The sequence below is a fragment of the Euprymna scolopes genome, chromosome 28 (genome assembly GCF_053919585.1).
Source record: "Euprymna scolopes isolate OS-2025 chromosome 28, ASM5391958v1, whole genome shotgun sequence".
In the NCBI taxonomy this organism is placed as follows: domain Eukaryota; kingdom Metazoa; phylum Mollusca; class Cephalopoda; order Sepiida; family Sepiolidae; genus Euprymna; species Euprymna scolopes.
In genome coordinates this window covers 39,205,258-39,226,288 of record NC_136509.1, presented here as the reverse complement: position 1 = coordinate 39,226,288, position 21,031 = coordinate 39,205,258, and the positions used below count along the sequence as shown (strand labels likewise).

The 21,031-nt window shown below is 31.1% G+C and overlaps 1 protein-coding gene across 1 annotated transcript in view; it reads left to right on the top strand.

The window, feature by feature from the left end:
• LOC145249581 (zinc finger C3H1 domain-containing protein-like) overlaps window positions 1-21,031 on the top strand; it is a 113,306-nt gene that overhangs the window by 80,229 nt on the left and 12,046 nt on the right. Inside the window, exons 27-31 of the mRNA XM_080111279.1 lie at window positions 2,169-2,279; window positions 5,294-5,398; window positions 6,968-7,219; window positions 11,187-11,288; window positions 15,768-15,807. Coding sequence (XP_079967405.1) covers window positions 2,169-2,279; window positions 5,294-5,398; window positions 6,968-7,219; window positions 11,187-11,288; window positions 15,768-15,807 — 610 coding nt within the window. The remainder of the gene's footprint in view (window positions 1-2,168; window positions 2,280-5,293; window positions 5,399-6,967; window positions 7,220-11,186; window positions 11,289-15,767; window positions 15,808-21,031) is intronic.

Here is a 21,031-nt window from a genome sequence, read left to right as displayed (position 1 = left end):
CATGTAGACCCAACTACCCTGCTCAAATATTTGAAGATAACAGGGTTACTCAACAAAATGTAAAAAAAAAAACACTACCTTATCTAACTATATAAAGATTGACACTGAGTACTATATATATACATAAAACTTATAACTATTAATATATATAAAAAAAAAGACTCTGGCATTACATCAGTTGATATGCCGTAAAACCAATCAATCATAAATGATTATGAAAAGTTCAACTTCCATGAATAAATGTTTGTAGGATTGATATTCTAGCACTTTTTTGGCGTTATCTATTTCAGGCATGTCAAACGTGCAGTCCACTGGTTGCATCTGGCCTTTTGCAAGCACGCTTGCAGCTTGCATAAAAGATATTGTAATTTTTTTCATTTAATGGCATAATTGAGCATTTATATATATATATATATATATATATATATATATATAATTTGATTCCTGTTCAGAATTCCCCCTATATTAAAAACCAAAAATAAAGAAAAATCCATATGATGTACATACCTGCGACAAAACAAAAATATCATATTCCAAAAATAATGTAAATTGATCAAGTAATTTTTTTTTATATAAAGAAAATCATTTTTAAGCTATTAATGAGAATTCATAGGCATTACAATATAAATCTTGAAAGTTTGACTTATTTAGTAACCCTTCCCCTTTTTTTTTTTTTTTTTAAAGATTGTTTACAAAATGGCAGCCATTCTTTTGTTATTCATAAAATTTGTTTTTTCTTATTTAAAAATAAAACTACTTGATGGATTTACATGATTTTTGGAATATATTTTTATTTCATCACGGTTACACATGCAGCAGATTTTTATTTATTTTAGTATAGAGGGAGTTCTAGACAGAACCTACAATTTAAACTGTATATACATATGGTGTTCACTGAAAACCAGCTTGTTATTCTTTCAGCTAATTTTTTTTCCACTTAAAAATGATAAATCAGATTTTCTTGATTTCAAAAGTAGAAAAGACCAGAATGCATCTGTGCAGTGGGTGTGGCCAAAATTTCACATTTTTATAACTGGAAATTATGAAACTTGTATCTTATTGTACTATCAAAATTAAGTATTGGAAAATAAAAAGGAAGTATTGAAATCTGTTGTCCGGAAATCCTCCCATATTATAAACAAAAATAAACAAACATTTGTATGATGTATATATCCATGTCAAAATTAAAATGTCATATTCCAAAAATCACATAAATTGATAAAGTAGTTTTATCTTTAAATAAGAAAATCAAATTTTATGAGTATATGAAAAGTGACTTTCATCTAACATTTTTGAAAAATATCTCCAGAAACAGCAGGAGAAAATTCAACATAATTAAAACTTGTGAGATTTTTGTTGTGATGCATACGAATTTCCTTTAATCACTTAAGAATGATTTTCTTATTTAAAAATATAATTATTAACGTGTTTGGAATATATTTTCATTTCATCACATTTACATACATTATACAGATTTTTATTTATTTTAGTTTTTTAACATGGGGGAATTCTGGACCTGAACTTAAAAATCATTTCTATACATGTTGTATTTTGTAACAAAAATACATATTTTGCACTGATTTTATTAAACCCTTTCAATTAGTTGTGTACAACCCTGTATTAGAATACATACCAGTCGAAGAACCGATCTCGACAATTACTCTGGTAGAAACTGAGCCATTTTGGTGGACTTTTGTCAAGCTGAGGTATTGTCCTTAGAGGTGCACCTTTTGTTTCCCCTCTTTGTGATGGAATTAATCTATTGCTAATTGCCCAAAGTGCCTTGACTGATGGGATTACCAAACTATTTTTAGGACACCAGATTCCCCCCCCCCTTTAGGATCATTAGTTTGATTCTACCCTCCTTGTACCACATCTTCCGGAGGTGGAAAGAAGTTAATATTGTTGTCATATAATCTGTACTTTGATATTCCTGAATTATTTAATCTAATTTCTAAAACTTGCTATGTCTGGCTCCATATTTTCAAACTCTATCTCCTCTTAAACTGAGTCACAAAGCAGGACCTCAAATGATTGGATGTTTTTATGAACCATTCTTTTATGGGTCTTTAGCCGGGTAAAACAGTTTTTAAAAGGGATCAAATATCTTTATAAATTTTTGGCTTAATAACTTTATACCGTTTTTGTTTTTTTTTCTTCTTTTTCAGCTGTCTCTTGGGTCAAACTGTCCCTTTTGACTATAAAGTCCCTAAATACTGTGATAAAATTTCTCCTGAAGTTATAAAAAAAAATCAGATATATATATGGCTTTGTTATTGGTAAGTATTGACAAAATTCTACGTATAATGTAAATATATCAGTGATACATTCATTTTGTTTTTTGTTTGTTTTGTTTTTTTTTTAAATCCACCCGGTTATCTATACTAGCAGTTCAGCCCAGCTTTGCTCAGGCCTTATGTACTGTTCATAACTTTATGAGCATATGTATATATAAAAGTTTGACTTGTGTCCAGGTAACTTACATCTAAAATTTCAAATGTTTAGACCCAAAATTTACGGAGGAGTTTGGTAGAGTTTTCAAAGGTCAAATTATTGAACTTTGACCCCTTGACAGCCAAATTTCTGGCCGAAAACTGATTAAAAAGATTTTCCCAAATCTCAATACCCCATATGTCAAATCTAGAGTCTGTAGACTGAAAATTGACAGAGTAGTTTGGTAGGGAAATGTACACACACACAGACAATTTCACTTTTATAGGTGTACTAGCATGGTTGCCCGGGTGTTTGGAGGTGTGTTGAGCAAAAAAAAAAAAAAAGTGGTAGTAGAAAGGCAGGCTCGAACCCGTACCGTTACGGAGGAAAAGAACATAAAAAAAACGTGATGTCTTTGCTTACACCACCCCCAAACCTGAAGTGGTGTAGGTTTAAATTAAAGCTAGATAATCAAAAAGAGAGGATGACTTTCGAAAATATCGGTGAAAAAAGCACCCTCTCCCCATAGAAGTTGAGAGTGAACAAATTAATGTTTTTAGCCAATTTTTCGGTATTTGTCGTCTGAAGGGTCGAGCTTCAAAACAATACTGATCTTGTGAAAATCCATCGCCTCTGTCAAGTTTTAGGCAGACATGCAAACATACATATATATTTATATATTTGTAGCTCAAATTTTCAACCCAAACCGATTAAAAAAAAAAAAAAAAAAAAGCTTGCCCTATCTCTGAATACCCTTTATGTAAAATTTCAAATGGTTAGACCAGAAATTGTCTGAGTAATTTGGTAGAGACCGCATAGGTCAAATTTTTTGACCCCTATTATGACCTCTTAACATTTATTGTTTTGAGCTCAAATCAAGTTATTAAGTTAGATCTATGTCCAAGGAACCTATATCTAAAATTTCAAGTGTTTAGACCCAAAATTGTCGGAGGAGTTTGGTAGAGTTCTCAAAGATCAAATCGTTTAACTTTGACCCCTTAACAGCCATTTCTGTCAGAAAACTGATTACAAAGATTTTCCCAAATCTTACTACCCTGTATATCAAATTTCGAGTCTGTAGACTGAAAATTGACAGATTGTGTAGGGAAAATGTACACATAGACGCTTTCACTTTTATAGATATATAGAATGAATAGAAGTGTACAAATAAATTATTTATTAGTTGTTCCTAGAATTCTGTCAATGATCTAGTGTACGATCATTTCAGAGACTACTTAAAATTATCATAAATGCTTATATTATATATGCACACACACATTTCAGTTCATCTCATCAGCACCTTTCATCAAGGTAATCGTAATAATAAAAACATTAATGATAATGACAATTGTAAGAATAATTATATCATCCACAATGGTGGTTACACTAATAGCCAAGCTTAGCAAAGGAGTGAAGTTAACAATAATAATACTAATGATCAACAGTAACACTAATCCCATCACTGAAAGGCTGACTTCTAGAAAATTGCTAGAGCCTTGCTACCTAATTTTTTTTTTTTTTTTTTTTTTTTTTTTTTTTTTTTTTTTACTATTTAACTGGATTTTATTCCTGTAACTTTCTTCCTATCTTTAACTTTATATTTCTTTCTCTTTTTTTGTCTTGCCAACCTTTTTCCCTCTTATGAGAGTTCTTTCTAAAAACTGAAAATTTTAATTTTACTTTGATGGCTAAGACTTTAAATGATTCCTGATGACGGTGAGTAAAATTCAGTTATCTATCCTTCATTTAAAAATGAACACAGTTTTTTTTTTTCTATTATTGCATAAACAATTTTCACATCGCCGCAATCTTTGACATTTTTTCTTTATTTGATAAATATGCAATTTAAATCCTTTGAATCTGAATTCTTGAAACTATAACTATTGTAGCTAAGTGTAGGGGATGACTATTTACTAGTTATGCGTAAATGGTTGATTATATGTGATTGCCACTGTCGTTCTGTTAATTCAAAATTACTGTTGGTCTACTACCAATGTTACGACTAATTGATTTTTACCTTGTAATTTGATAAACTCCTTAGAATTCTTAAGATTTTATTAAATTTTGTTGACCATCATATCTGGCCAGGTTAATTGCATCACAAATTTCAGGGGGGGGGGGGGGGCTTTTTAATTATTAATCCTTCCCCCTATTCCCCCAATAATACATAATGCCACCGAGACATAAGGAGCTACTGTGATTGAGAGCAGATTTATGGGAGCATCCTAAGTTGTCATACAACAAGATATTTGTTTACATTAGATTTAAATTTCAGCATGTTGATTCGAGAGCAGGGAAGGAATTCCAATAGCAAGTGGCACAAGGAAATGAACTGTTAGAGTAAAAACTTTTTTGGAATCTGGGAACCGCTACAATGAAGGGGTGGGATTTTGCTGCTAGTCTAGTTTAGGTATTTACGTTGAGAAGGCCACAGATGAAGTAAGTTCATTAGAACATTCTGTGAAAAGTGCTTTTAAATCAAAAAGTGATAGGGCTGGAGCTTGGTAGACTCTTTCTGTATTTTACCCAAGAGAGAAACTAGTGGTTGGTATACCAGCCCAGCAAGCCTAGAAACAGGAACTCCCACAAATACATCTGCAAGCCATTGTTAATATTCTTCAACTGCTGAATATTTGAAAATGTCACTTCTAATATGTGATTGTGTTTAACCAATCGGAACATCTGGTATGCCTGCCGCCATTCCTCCCATGCTTTATTATTTAACGCAGGGCTTTTTGCTGGCAGACGATGTTTATGTCTACTTAAGTTGCAATTCTGTTGCTGAAGCTGGTTAGATTTTGACTTAGATCGTTTGATTAAAGAATGTTCTTAAATTCATTTTGTCTTTGTTTCTTTAAAGTTTATTATTAGAGCTTCAAGGTGACTATGCACAAGCTGTAGAATTTTATGAAACTGCTCTTTCCACTGTTGATCTGACTGGTGATATTGCTAAGATCTGGAAACAGTAAGTTCTCCTTTTCTTTCCTTTTTTTTTCCTTTTTTTTCCTTCCTTTTTTTTCCTTTCTTTTTTTTTCCTTTCTTTTTTTTTCCTTTCTTTTTTTTTCCTTTCTTTTTTTTTCCTTTCTTTTTTTTTCCTTTCTTTTTTTTTTCCTTTCTTTTTTTTCCTTTCTTTTTTTTTCCTTTCTTTTTTTTCCTTTCTTTTTTTTTTCCTTTTTTCTCTTTTTTTTTTTTTTTTTCATTATCTTATTTTCCTTTCTTGTCTACTAGCAGTTCAGCCTGGCTTTGCTCAGGCCCTATGTACTGATCATAACTTGCCCTACGTGTGAAAACACTTTATGTAAGATTTCAAATAGTTAGACCAAAAATTGTCTGAGTAATTTCGTAGAGACCATAGAGGTAATTTTTTTTTTTTTTTAACTTTGCCCCCGATTTTGACCCCTTAACATTTATTATTTTGGTTTCAAATCAAAATAAAGTTTTACCCATGTCCAAGTTACCTACATCTAAAATTTCAAGTGTTTAGACCCCAAATTGGTGGTGAAATTTGGTAGAATCTGCAAAGGCCAACTCTTTCAACTTTGACCTTTTAGCAGCTAAATTTTTGCCCCAAAACTGATTAAAATGCTTGTCGCATGTCTGATTACCCGTTATATATAAATTTCAAATGTTTAAACCCAAAATTGGCTGAGTAGTTTGCTAGACACCGCAAAGGTAAAATCTTTTGAACTTTGACCATTTGGCAGCTCAAATTTTTTACCCAAACCGATTAAAAAGCTTGCCCTATCTCTGAATACTCTTTATGTAAAATTTCAAATGTTTAGACCAGAAATTGTCTGAGTAATTTGGTAGAGACTGCATAGGTCAAATTTTTTTTTAACTTTGACCCCAATTTTAACCCCTCGACACTTATTTTTTGGGGCTCAAATCAAATTAAAAAGTTTGATCCATGTCCAAGTAACCTACAATTAAAATTTCAAGTGTTTAGATCCAAAATTGGTGGAGGAGTTTGGTAGAATTTTTAAAGGTCAAATCGTTGAACTTTAACCTCTCGACAGCCAAATTTCTGGTCGAAAACTGATTAAAAAGATTTTCCCAAATCTCAATACCTCTTATGTCAAATCTCAAGTCTGTAGACTGAAAATTGATAGAGTAATTTGGTAGGGAAATGTACACACAGACATTTTTACTTTTATAGATATATAGATTTTCCCCCTTTCTTGTCTATTTTTCCCCCCCTTTCTTGTCTATTTTTCCCCCCCTTTCTTGTCTATTTTTCCCCCCCTTTCTTGTCTATTTTTTTTCCCCCGCCCCCTTTCTTGTCTATTTTTTCCCCCGCCCCCTTTCTTGTCTATTTTTCCCCCCGCCCCCTTTCTTGTCTATTTCCCCCCCCCCCCCGCCCCCTTTCTTGTCTATTTTCCCCCCGCCCCCTTTCTTGTCTATTTTTTTCCCCCGCCCCCTTTCTTGTCTATTTTTTTTCCTTCGTTATTTTTTTAGCCTTGTTGCTTTATATATTTTTTAAAATTATAATGTGGGAATTATTACTTATGCGAGTATTAAATTTTTTCCATTTCAGTTATCTAAGGTTTCAAATCCGTTCTTCTCAGGATGGTTTAGCCTCTAAATTACCAGTTTTGGTGAAACGTTGCTTAACCAGCCTGTCAGCCAAAGCAGAGTTACCTCACTGGCCGGGTCACTATTGGCTCAACTATGAACATCACAACACTATTGTTGACATCTACATCAGTTGTCTCAGCTCAGAACAGCAGTTCATTGCTTATGATAAATTGATTTCTATTATGCCAAATAACAGTGACCTAATTTTAAGGTAAACACTACTGTTTCAATTGCATGTCTTATCACAAACCTGTTCATTTATATACATGTATAAAATTACAAAAATAAATATTACCTCTGTATTAGAATCTATCGAGATAATAAAAAGCTCAATGTATTAGATAGAGAAATTAACAAACAAGGAAATTGGTCATGAAAAATTAAATTTGAATAAATTACAATGTTTGAACAATGAATTAAAATAAAGAATAATTCTTAGCCCATGGATTTTTGTAAGATAGGTTATTTTTATCAGAAGTTAAAAAAAGATTGTTAAAAAGAAAAATTTATTATGTGCCGGCACAAAGGTTTCCGCACCACAATAGAGAATAGAGAAGGAGGGAGACTACCAGACCCCATCCTCCCTTGTCTGATCTTCGATGGAACCTGCTGGATTATACGAGTCAAAAGATGCAAGGATGTTCGCCCAACATAACCAGAACATCCTTGCGTCTTTTGACTCGTATAAACCAGCATGTTCCATCGAAGATCAAACAAGGGCGGATGGGGTCTGGTAGTCTCCCTCCTTCTGCAACCTTGGACTCTGCTATTGGCCAGCATTTGGTTGGCAACCTGTGCTCTGCCGATAGATATAAAATAGAATGGTTCGAGGTGCTACATAGAGCGGACTCCAGAAACCATTTAAGGATTTTGGAGTCTGTCTCTATTGCAGTGCTGAAACGGAAACCTTCTTTGTGCTGGCAGAAAGAAACCTCTAACGCATTGTTTCTCTTTGGGGAACTTTGAATCTTTTCTCCCGTTTTTTTTTTTGTTTTTGTTTTTTTTTTTTTTTCCCCCCTCTCATTGTGCCAATATTTTAATCGTTTTTTTAAACGTAAATAAACTTTATTTTAGTGTCCCCGTATTTTTGGCACATTCAATAGTTCCCCCATCAGAACTCTTTACTTTCGACATAGTATTATTATTTTACGCTATCGATTTTCTCCTGATGAGATGATAGCTGAAAGAGCTCTGGAGAGACTTCTGCCCATTATATTTAAAACTATATATAAATTCTGTACCTCTAAACATTTATATATATATACACACACACACTAATAGAATACCTGCGTTGGGACAGATATAAGTACTAAATATAGTAATAGTTTTAAATTTTAACTTTTTTCTTTCTTTGCTAAATATAGTATATATTTGGTATCAACCCCCCCCCCACCACCACCAATCTCAATGGCAATTTTTACGATAACAAAGTTCTCACGTTACTTACCCTGTTGCCTAGTACACATCTAGTACATCCGTACTATTGATCCTTTTCAAAATCTATTACTTAATATACTCAGAGAGCAATTCTTTTTTCTCTATTGTATGTCTATATATATAATTTTGTACACATGTTCATGGATAACTTTTGTGCATGGAAAAATATTTAATAAATATTTGAATAAAAGGTTCAAAGATGTAATAAATATAATTGTGTGTGTATGTATGTATGTATGTATGTATGTATGTATATATATATATATATATAATGATGATTGCAACGTCTTGTCAGACGAGTGCCACTCCCTCAGACACGAGCCCAAAAATGATGTCCATCGCCACAGGACCATTTTAATAGACAAATGCCTGAGAGAGTATCTATACGCAGATGATGTTACAGAGTCTTAGCTTTGTACGACAGCTAAGTCTGTCTCTCTCTCTGTTCAAAATGTTGAGATCCAGCAACAAGCAAGAGCAAGATAGCCAGCAACAAGTTAAACTGCAGACCAGCTTAATGCGGGTATTGGTCTCCTGCTTTATGGTTTTTTTAAATCAGATTTGCTTCTCCTAGAAAGGTTGCCTTCACCACGGCTTACGGGAGCCCTCTCCACCCTAACACACACACACATACATACACGCAAACACACACAGTGCTAGTTGATTGTTGACCCTGAAAAAGGGTGAATATATATATACACACACACACACATACTTTTAACATTGCATTGTGTTCTTATGTCAATGTGGTCAGAGTAAGAACCTAACACAATCAATGTAAAAATTATAAAAAGAATACATAGATTATAATGTGGTTGTATTTATTTGCTTCCCAATAAGAGCAAATGGTTATAGTCAGCTAACATACTTCCGGAAGCAGTGACATGGCAAATCAGTTCCTTCACTTTTACTGTCAAGTATTTCTATTGAGAAAGGTTACAGAGTAATTCAGTTGTTTTCAATAATTAACAAATGATTAAAATAGCTGACTTGTTTACAAATAAACTCAAATACATTCTGGTGGATATAATTTCATAATTAAATCATTTTTTATATCCCCCTTCCCCCCCCCCCCCCCCCAACAAAGGAGAGATTGGACCTCGTAATTCACTCTCATTTGTCCATTCACACTTTTCTCAATAACCATGTCTTCAATTTTTAAAAAATTTTGCACCAAGTTTAGTCATGGTGAAAGTAAATTTTTGCCAGGACGGATTTTCTGGGATAACTCTGGTCCCCCCAGGGACTATTATAGGGGTGAAATTGATCCCAAATTATTCATCTGTTTGCACTTTTCTCAATAACCGCGCCTTGAATTTAAAAAAGAAAAAAAAATTTGCACAAGCATTATTCATTGTAAAATTAAATCTTGTGGAGGGGGACCCCATATGCTCAGCTTGTTTATATAGGATTTTTAAATGTAATGCATTTTTGATTTCAATAAATATTCAATTAAAAGGAAACTGGGTTTGCACAAGTTTGAAAAGTCCTTGAATTTTTACTAACTTCCGGCATAACGCTACCAGAAGCAGTGACAAGGCAAATCAGTTCTTTTACTTTTACTGTTTTTCAATATTTCTTTTGTGGAGCGATTTATTGAAATAAAATATAAGGAAAAAGACCACACTGAAAAGTATGCAATAAAAATTAACAAAATTATACAGATAAAAATAATACAATTAGTTTTTATTAAAAAGTTCATTACTTAAAAAAGATTTTTAAAATAATTCTTTAAAAAAATAAAATAAATAAAAATAATTTTAATAATTCTAAATGAAAATAACACCGAAAACCCTTTTCAATGATTATTAAATACAAAAAAAAAAGAAAGCTCGGAAAAACGTAATTAAAAAAAAAAAAAAAAAAAAAGTATATGCATAGGGGAGATTCAGGCATGAGAGAAAAAAAGCGAAGGAACTGATTTGCGCCGGAAGTTAGGAAATATGTTAGCTGACTATAACCTATTATATTAATAAAAGGTGAATCTGCATAGTTTGTCCGTTGTTTTAATTTGCTTCAGTTTGTGCCTATCCATTATCCACCTCTGCATTGTATAAATTACTTGGTTCTTCATTATTGTAGCAAAATTGAAATATTGGTTTTCAAGTAAAACCAATGGTTTGTACTGAATTTTCATGTCGCGGTAGTGAAAATATCCAAAAATTACGAAAAACGATAAAGTAGCAAATTAATTAATAAAGAAAATAGTTTTAAGAAGAAATTAGAAATTTTTGCTTGCATAATAACTGAATAAAAGGGGAGGAAATTCATGTGTGAAAAAACTGTCAAAAAAAACTTAGGCTTATTCAAACTGAGTTATTTCCCTTGTTTACATCACCCATGACATGACAAAATCGTTTTTCGTTGAATCCTGGAAATACATATTTTAACATGTGACATGACAATTAGGTAGATAACATTGCTCATTGTTGACATTGACAAATAAAAAAACTGGTTACTATTGTTTGGGGGGGGGGGTCTAATGACATTCAATTTTTCGGCTGTCTGACTTGGCTATAATAACAAAGAATCAATTATCTTTACATATGAATTAGACAATACTTCAAGCAAACTACATTACCTTCTTATTGAAAAAATAATGAATCTGTGAAATGTCCTGGATAATATAAACTGTTAAATTACATATCAATAAAATACGCATTTTCTTATGTGTTTTTTGTATATTCATGTCTTTTGCTTTTTTTTTCTGTATTTTTGCTTTAAAACAACCAATATTTTAGAGCATTTGATGCTGCAGTTGCTGTTGGTGATTTCTGGCGAGCATCTGCATTCTGTCAAACAGGCATTCATGAACGACTTCCAAGTATTCAATTCTGGACCAAGTAAGTATTTACGTTTGTTCATTCTAAATTCTTTATGCACTCATTAGACATCTTTTCCAAGACATTTAAGAGCTATATTCATTCAAAATAATGTATTAATATAACAATATGAATATTTACAGATTAGATCCTAACCTAAAAAAGATGCTCACTATTCAAGATAGAGCATCAAGATAAACAGATTGAAATGATGCAAAATAAAAATTTACAATAGTGTTAAAATACAGGGAATACAGTGAAGATTTTTTTCTTAATCCATGAAATTTTGAAAATTCATAATTTAAATCTATTTGCGTGCGTGTGTATATGTGTGTGTATATATATATATACATAATGGAAATAGTATTCCAAAGAGATAGAGATAAAGAGTTATGGTTTAATCAACGTCTTATCTTTATTGTAAGATTTCTTGTGGATGAATGAAATCAAGAAAATAAAATATCAGTACAATATTTGAAAATATATTTTTGATTTAATGTATGACTTTGTTCTATTTCAGAAACAAGTCATTGGAAATTCAAAAAGGGCATAGCATTGTGAAAGAGAAAGATTTTTTTTATTAGTTATATAGCTGTTAATATATTTAAAAAGATATGCAATTCATATTCTTTTTGGAACAAATATGTCCGTAATAATTCAAATATGGATGAGTAACCGAAATGAAATGAGTGTATTTTTGTAATTTATTGACTGATTATGTCTTAACTATATGTTAAATATTTGTATTTTTGCATTTCCAGTGACTTTTCATTTCTGAAATAGAACAGTCATACATTTCATTACATCAAAATATATTTTCAAATATTGTACTGGTATTCTATTAATTTCATTCATCTCTCTCTTTCTTTCTCTGTGTATGTATGTGTATATATATATTACTGTTTCAATCTAAAAATATTTCATCAGGCAACAGAAGCCTCTGGCCTTCGTGAAAAACAAAAGCTTCTGTCGCCTTATTAAATCAATTTAGATTGAAACAGTAATTTTATTGTAGCAACACATGGTAAGTTTGTTTACCTAAATTGTGTGTGTGTATATATATATATATATATTAGACACACACACACACACACACACAGGGTGGACCCAAAAAAAACGGGCCCCACCTTTACTTCGGGGGGGGGGCATTTCTTAGTGTTTTGTTCGAATTAAATGAAACTGGTCATAACTAGTTTATTATATTCAAAACATGACATCAAAACACTAGGGTCTTTGGCCTTTTTTTCTCCGTTGACTGTAAAATGCTCAGAAAACCAATTGAATGTCTTGTTTTTTTTTGGGGGGGGGGTATATATATATATATATATATATATATATATACACACACACTCTAGAAGGATACCTGTCTCAACATGAGTAAACTTAATTCCCATGACACAAGTTTTGCACCATTTTTGTCCCCTAACAAAAATCAAATTCAAGACACAATAATACTAGACTTTGTGTAGAATCCCTATTCAAATTCTGATCAAAACCCATTAAATAATTCTGATTCTAGAAAATGTGTAGAATTTAAGGCTCTTAACCTCGATAAGTGGCGACTTGTTAGTAAAAGACAAATTATATCTGTTATAGATGGAGATTTGGTATCTGTTTGAGGCCTAATCATGTTATTATTTTCCAATGCTCTGTTCAGGAAAGGTATGGGGTAGTATCTGTTCTGAGACCATCCTTGTGAGCATTACTTTCTCTCGGGTTGAGAAGTGTAGTATATGTAAATTTATCTTTTTCCCAGGCATTACTACCTTCCTGGGAGGAGGGCAATGTAGTAGGTTAACACATCAGGATATTATTGTCCCAGGCTAGCAAACATATGCAACTGGAGGAAGCATAGTTCTAGTTATCGTTAAGAGTAAAAGCTTGTATGGTATTCATTGAGCAGAATCTTAACTTGTATTTTGTTTATTTGTTTTTGTTTTTTTGGTCCGTGTCCAGATTTCTGTTGTATATTAAAAAACAAAAAAAGAAAACTCTGTATGAGGTGTGTACTTGTGACAAAATGAAAATATATTCCAAAACCATGTAAATTGATCGAGTAGTTTTTTTAAATAAGAAAAACAAATTTGGATTTAAGTGACTATTTTTTCGGCCATTTGGAAAAAGAATCTTTTTAAAAAAAAAGGGGGGGGATAACTCATTAATTCCTACTTGCAAGATTTATGTTTTAATGCTTACAAATTCCTATTAATTTCTTAAAATAGTCTAATTTTTATAAAGAAAACTATGTGATCATTTTTACATGATTTTTGACATGGGAACATACATCATACAGATTTTTCTTAATTTTTTTGTTTTCTAGTATGGAGGAAATCCTGACAAAAACCTTCTTTTTAAGCTTAAAATTGCATTTTCTTTTGGATTTTGATCTATATTAATATCTATGTAGATGGGATCAGTTATACATGCAGCACTCCAGAATCAGAAACAACCAAAAGGACACGGTTTGGCTCGACACCAATTTCTTTTACTTCAGGTTGAGTTATAAACAAAATGATTTGCATGCCTTCTTGTATTTTTGAGGACCTGGATTTTCCCCTATATTAAAAAATGGCATTTGCCCTCATTGGGCAGCAAGTAAGTAGGAACACCCTCCAAACTTTAAAAAACAAAATGCACAATATCCACTTATTTCAATGTTTTTGTTTTTTTAAGTTCAAGGTTGTTTATACATTTTTGATTTAAAAATTTTACTTTTTCGTAAATTTCTAAAGTTATAAAAAGAAAACGTTTTGCAAAGGCAAGTGTTTATAATTCAATTGGACGTAAACGGATTCAGTGTCACGACAAATGTGTGTTCTTTTGGCCATTTCTGATTTTGAGTTTGTGCAATTTAATCGGATTTCAATTAAATGCATTAACACTATTACATTTCCTGTTGAAATTAGTAAAAATTACAAAAATGATAGCTTAGGAAATAATTACAAGTAAAAAATAAAATAAATCAAAGTATATTTTTTATCACATTTCTTAATGTTGGAAATTTCTTAAATCCAGAAGTCAATGCAGTTTGATTTTGACAAAATAATTATAAGCCATTTCAAAATAGAAATTGCCGGACTGCTAAGATCTACTTTTTTTTTTTTTTTTTTTTTTTTTTTTTTTTTTTTTCCCCCCCATGTAAAAAAAGGGGTCTAGATGTTTTACTCAGTTATTTTTCAGAATTTTTGGAATTTTTACTAATTTCGACACATGTAAGTACATAAGTTTTTTTTTTTTTTTTTTTTTTTTTTTTTTTTTATATCATTATACTGCCATGTGCACCTTTTTTATATATATAGTTGCTATAATTTTGTTTTGCCTACATATTTAATTCTAAACTGCCTATTTTCAGGATTCCTTTCACGTGTATTTGGTTTTCGAGTTGTAACCAGCCATCAGTACTGAGTGTTTTGGGATTTTTATTTTTAAAATGTTTTACTTTGTTTTTTACATATATATTTTTTCTCCTTATGATTATTTACTAAGTGACTTGCGTGAGAACTTCCATTAACACTGGTGTTATCTGGAGTCTGACTGAAGAGTTTTCTTGAATTTCCAATGATGTCTATTTTTTTTTTTTATCAGAGTTGCAAATCACTTTGTATCCTCAAAATGACTGTTTACCATTGCACATCTATTGGTTAAAACTTAATTTGAGTGACAGTAAGCGTTGATGTTAAATTTTCTCTCGCACTCCTCAATTCCAATTTCGTGGCTGTGAGCCATTATCACTGGACTGTTTTTCTTGTACCAAACAGTCATAAACAACAATTTAAAACTAAAAATAATTCAATTAAGAAGAAAATGCAGTTTTTAATTCAACTTTTTTTTTTTTTTTTTTTCTGTAATCATGTAAAAATTGAAAATCTAATTTTCATAAAATAAAAAAAAATTATTCCAGCAAATTTTAATTATAAAATTTTCTATGAATAAAATTTTATGACGTTCCATTTGGGATGATAGGAGTGTTCGCTAAATTGATTAAGGTTCAATCCTAGAGTCGTACCAAAGATTAAAAATAAAATTGGTACTTGATGTCTCCTTGCTAAGCATTACTACTCAGCATTATAAGGAGGAATCAAGGGCAAGTGGTGTAATCCTGGAAATGTAGAAGTGCTCTCCTACATTTAGGTATAGCAGCTAATGAAGAGTCTTCAGGTCACCTTCGACTATAGCTGATTGTTTAGCTTTTTAGTTTAGCTTGCTGTAGGAGAGGCAGTCTATTGATGGCAACCCACAGCCACAAATTTAGACTAGGAGCATGCGAGCAAGAAAATTCAATATTGTCTAATAAACTTATTCGAGACACCACCAGTACTCTACGTTCCCTTCTAATGAGAGGTCTGAAGTGCTCTCCTTTATTGAATTTTTTCCATCCCCCTTGACCCTTCACATTTTTTATGGAATTAAATAATGCTGGTAGTCAAATTATAGCATTTGTATGATAATTATGATTATTATTGAAGTATCTGACTTGATGTATAACCTTTCTTTTTCCAGGGTGACTTCACTTGCCATAGAAGCGGGTGGCGGAAACGAGGTTAGTGCTTTAAAGGCCACATTGATTGGTTTACTTTGAGCTCTTTTTTTTTTTTTTTTTTTTTTTTTTTTTTTTTTACAGTATACAATATTAGCATAATCCGAATACTATCTCCCTCCTCCTCCTTCCTTTTAGTTCTTTCTATGAGGGAGAGGAAAGGAGACTTCAAAAATACATCTGCTACCTCCATAGCTCAATAACCCAAGAGAACATGTGTAGCTTTCTACTTGTCATTTATCATCTCCTGACTTGCTGTTCACTACGTCACTTCCTTGAGCCATTCACTAATCTATCTTCCTCTAACCCAGCCATTCTCAACCTTTCCTCCATCATTGACTCCCTTGGCTTCATGTATTTCTGTATTTACCCCCCCCCCCCTGCTCCCATACAAAAAATTCATAACCATCATAAAATGGCAGAAAAAAAAAAGGTCAAAAAGAACCATTTTATTATTTAGGACTTTGGGTTTTGTATGAAAATAGTATTATACTTTGTATCACAAAAAATAAATAAAATCAAGCCTTGGGTTTGTATTACTACACACATAGATTCGAAAAAGTTGTCAAAAAAAACAAATATATAACAAATAAATGTTATCAAAGGCAAAATAAGTTACTTTTCTACCTAACTGGATAATTTTTTAGTGTTATTTAATATAACATGTTTATTCAGCTCGAAAAACATGCAGTGTTTACCGATGTATTGGAAAATTTAAAATAGCGCTGGACTCTCTGCTGAACATGGTAAGTTTGGGAAAATGAGTTAAAAATTTTAGCAAAATATACAAAATACTGTTAGAAACTCACTCATTCTATGTTACCGTGACATAGACTGACTCGGTGGGTTTTAACAGTATTTTGTATATTTTTTATTTTTAACTCCTTTTCCCAAACTTACCGTGTTTTCAGCAGAGTCTGGCACCATTTTAAATTTTCCAATACATCAGTAAACATTGTATGTTTTTCGAGCTGAATAAACATATTACATTAAATAAAAACACTAAAAAAACATATCCAGTTAGGTAGAAAAAGTAACTTATCTTGCCTTTGATAACATTTATTTGTCATCTATTTGTTTTTGACAACTTTTTCGAACCTGTGTATAATAGTAATACAAACCCCAAACCATTTCTAAATCAAAAATTATAAAGTTAATTTGTATTATGTTTCTTAGACATGGCATGATCTGAAAAGAAATAATTATTTTTAAATTATCACGTTCTTCAATTATTTACCTCTGGCTATATATATTTCTTTTTTCACCTCCAGGGGTAAATTTACCCCTGGTTAAGAATTTCTGCCCAAACCCATTTTGGTCACAGTAAGAATTGTATTTTTAATGAATAACCTCTTTCAAATTTTGCTGCAGTATTATTTCTTGTATGAATATTATGTTAGTTGTTTCATTTTACTCTAATTTTCTGCAATTATCTAAAAAGAATTATCCTTGTAAGAACCACTAGAAAGAATGGATAAATGTTTTCTTTTTTTTTTTTTTTTTTTTTTTTTTTTTTCTGAAATTATTGTAGAAAATTCTCTTGGCGTTTCATGAATAAGAGAAATCCATTTGTCTAATGTTTTGAGTGTCGGAAAATGTTGTAAAATGGAAATGACAAAGTTTGAGAAATGAGTCCTCACAATGGTTATGCTATCATCTTTTCGAAATTATTACACTTAGAATTTTATTTTTATTCATCTTTTAAATAAAACGAAAAGAAAGAAGAAATCAATTCATCTGAGCAAGCAGATACCCTCTATATGAAATCTTTCTAGATAGCGATGATAATTTAAATTATCTGCTTGGAAAATTGGCAAGCAAATATTTTAAGGAAGATTCTACAATTTATCCTTTCTTTTTTATTAAATCAGTTCAATTGCAGTTAATATTGACAAAGCTAATTGAATGCCTAACTTGCATAATTATTTTTTAAACGTTTATAATAAATCAATGTTTGATGTTATTCATTTGTAATTTTATTGTCTTGTTTCCCTATATACAAACAATAGTTGTATTTTAGCCTTTTGTCTGTACTATATATATATATATATATATATATATATATATATATATATATATATAGTATTTTCCAAATATGTTTTATTATTGGTTTAAATAATAGTAACTCATTCCAATGGTAATATAGGAGTGATCTTAAAAATATAAAATAAAATAAATTTTTGATTTGGATGTTTTAAAATGAATTTATCAATTATATTCTTCAGTAACATTTCAAAAAAATTTTTATTTTTTTGTCATGCAAATGTCTTGTAGTTTTACTATTTTTCTGAACATAGAATTATTGGTTCTTGTTCAGAATTCCACTTATATTGAAAACACAAAAAAAAATCTGTATGATGTACGTACCCCGTGACAAAGAAAATACTTTATTTAAAAACAATCACATAAATTGATCAAGTAGTTTTATTTTCATAAATAAGTTTTAATCAAATTTGGATTTTTTGGAGTTTTTTTTTTTTTTTTTTTTTTTTTTTCCAATGTTCATCCCCCCCCCCCTCCCCATATAAGAATGTTTTTTTAAAGTCTTGTAAGTTTGATTTATTTGTAATTATCTCTCGTTCTTTCAGCTTGTTTTCAAAATGGTGTCACAAAACAGTCTCTACTTAGCCATAAAATTTTTTTTTTTTTTTCTCATTTAAAAATAAAACTACTTGATCAATTTACATGATTTTTGGAATATATTTTCGTTTTGTCACAGACACAGAAATACATAACAGATTTTTTAATATAGGGGAAATTCTGGAAAACCAAACCTTCTCGTTCATTTAGATCAGAGGTTCTCAACCAGGGTCCATGGAATATTTCTGGGGGTCCACAGGCGAAACATAACAAAATGGGGGTCCACAACGATATTTTCGTGGTCCATGAAGAAAACTCAGAATTTCTACTGGAATTTTGTATTTTTTTTTTTTTTTTTTTTTTTCACCCAAGTTATTTTAACTATAATATTTCTATTTACCAGGTTTACCTCAAACATTTACCTTGCACTCTGTTTCTAAACATGTTTTATTTGTCGAAAATTTTATAAAAATGAATAGCAATGTATATAGTTAGATATTATGAACTGCAGTAATTGTATTACCAGCTGTGTATATATATAATATATACATGTATTGATAAAGAATCATTATCACTCTAATTTAGATTATTATTATCATTATTATTACTTATTATCATAATTATTATAGTTGTTGTAGAATACTTTATTTGCATTAAATTAGTTTTCATTTAAAAATAAAGCTTAATTATATAATATTTCTTTGATTATTAAAACCTCAAAATTTATATTAATGAAAAATAGAAGATTGTTTTATGACCAATAGTTATGGAGGGGTCCGCCAAGATAAAAAGAAGGGAAAAGGGGTCCATGAGTAAAAAAGGTTGAGAACCACTGATTTAGATGATTTAAAATGTATTTAGAAATTATATTTCTTAACATTTTTGATTCATCATGCAAATGTTTTTGTAGTGTTTCCATTTTTCTTAACATAATTTTGATAAATTTTTACAATGATTTGGAATTTATAGAAAATTTTTTTGATAGATTTTTTTTTTTTAAATCTTCTTTTTTTTTTAATTTCCATGTCAAATTAATAAGGAATAGTTTAATTTTTTGTTTTTAACCTATTATTGCCCAATTTTTTCTCCCTTTAATTTATTACTAAAAAACATCCTAACTATTTTGTTTGATACACTTATAGAATTGATTCTAATTTAGAATTCAACTTAATTAAAAAAAAAAAAAAATGGAAGAAAATATGGACAAATCTTTATGGCTTACATAGTCTTTATTTTTTTTTTTTTTTTTTTAACTAAGTCAACTTTTATGATGAACAAGCCAGAAGTCACCATGTTGTTTTAGAAAGTGTTAAAATTCAAGGGCGACAACTCAATTCAATTAGAGATTTTGTTTGTATTTAAAACAAATTTTTAATTGCTAAAAATGGTAAATTTTTATTTTCTTGGTTAAAAAAAATAACTTGATCAATTTACATGATTTTTGAAATGTGACGTCTTTGTTCTCTGATGGCTATTTACACCATAAAGATTTTTACATATTTTTTTTTTCCTTATTTGAATTCTAAATTAGAACCTAGAATTCTTTAGATGAGGATTGGTTGATTAATAACTTGGATTATCTGGACTACTGTTCTCATCTTGGGTGTTGTTCTCACAACTTTTCGGACGATGTAATCTTAATGTGCATCTTGTTGAACTTAAATCTTCTTCTGTCAAACTATGAAATTTCAAATGGACACCCCCCCACACACACACACTTTATTTAATGGAGATGGGGGAGGTAGCTTACTCTCGTTCCATCAGTCACGGCAGAGTAGAAGTTTTAAGTAATTTGTAAGTGTATACTAAGTATCCTCCCTGCACTGAGGATTGAATTTCTCAACTATAATAAGATTGTTATTTAGAAATAACTAACCTGGGTCCCTGGCGTTGCCCGGGTGTTTGGAGGTATGTGTTGAGCAAAAAAAAAGGGAGGGTGGAATCCAACTCGAAAACGTAGGGTAATCAGTCTTCCTCGCTAACCATTAGGCCAAAGAGGATAGTGAATTTAATGAGCTGATAATTAGCTTAAAAATCATAAGAGTCGCCATAATGAACTTTGGTTTTTAAATCTGGCCAGGGGCCAGGTAAGGTTCCCGCTTTCTGTCGTGGTATTTATTTGCTTCCCTACAGAAGCAAAATAGACACAAGGTCGTTTTTAATGTGGGGGGAAATCCAGATCCCCCAAAAAGGGGTCACTCTGGCAGTACCCCCAAAAAAGTAATTGTCTCCATATGAAGGGTTTCCCCTACATTGACCGAGGACCAATTAACTTAAGTGAAGCATCAGAAATCCTGACCCAAAGGCCAAGGTTCCCGTGTGAGTTTAAATAGTTTTGCTTTATTATACAAAAAAGACAAACACTCGAGACTATGGCATGGTGGGAATTTTGTTTAACTTGATCAAAAAAGATAAAGACAGTATGAATCTGAGATATTACGATCTGGGAAGTATGCAAAAACTTGTCGAATCTTACCAACGCAAGAAGCCTGATGCAAAAAGCCTTTGGCAGACATACACAAACTCTCGCGCCCATTTTTGCCTTTTATACAGTATATGTTTGGAGGTGTAAAAGGAAAAAAAAAAGTTTTAGTAGGAAGGTAGGATTGAACCCCGAAGCCTTGACGTGAAGGTGGAAACGAAAGAG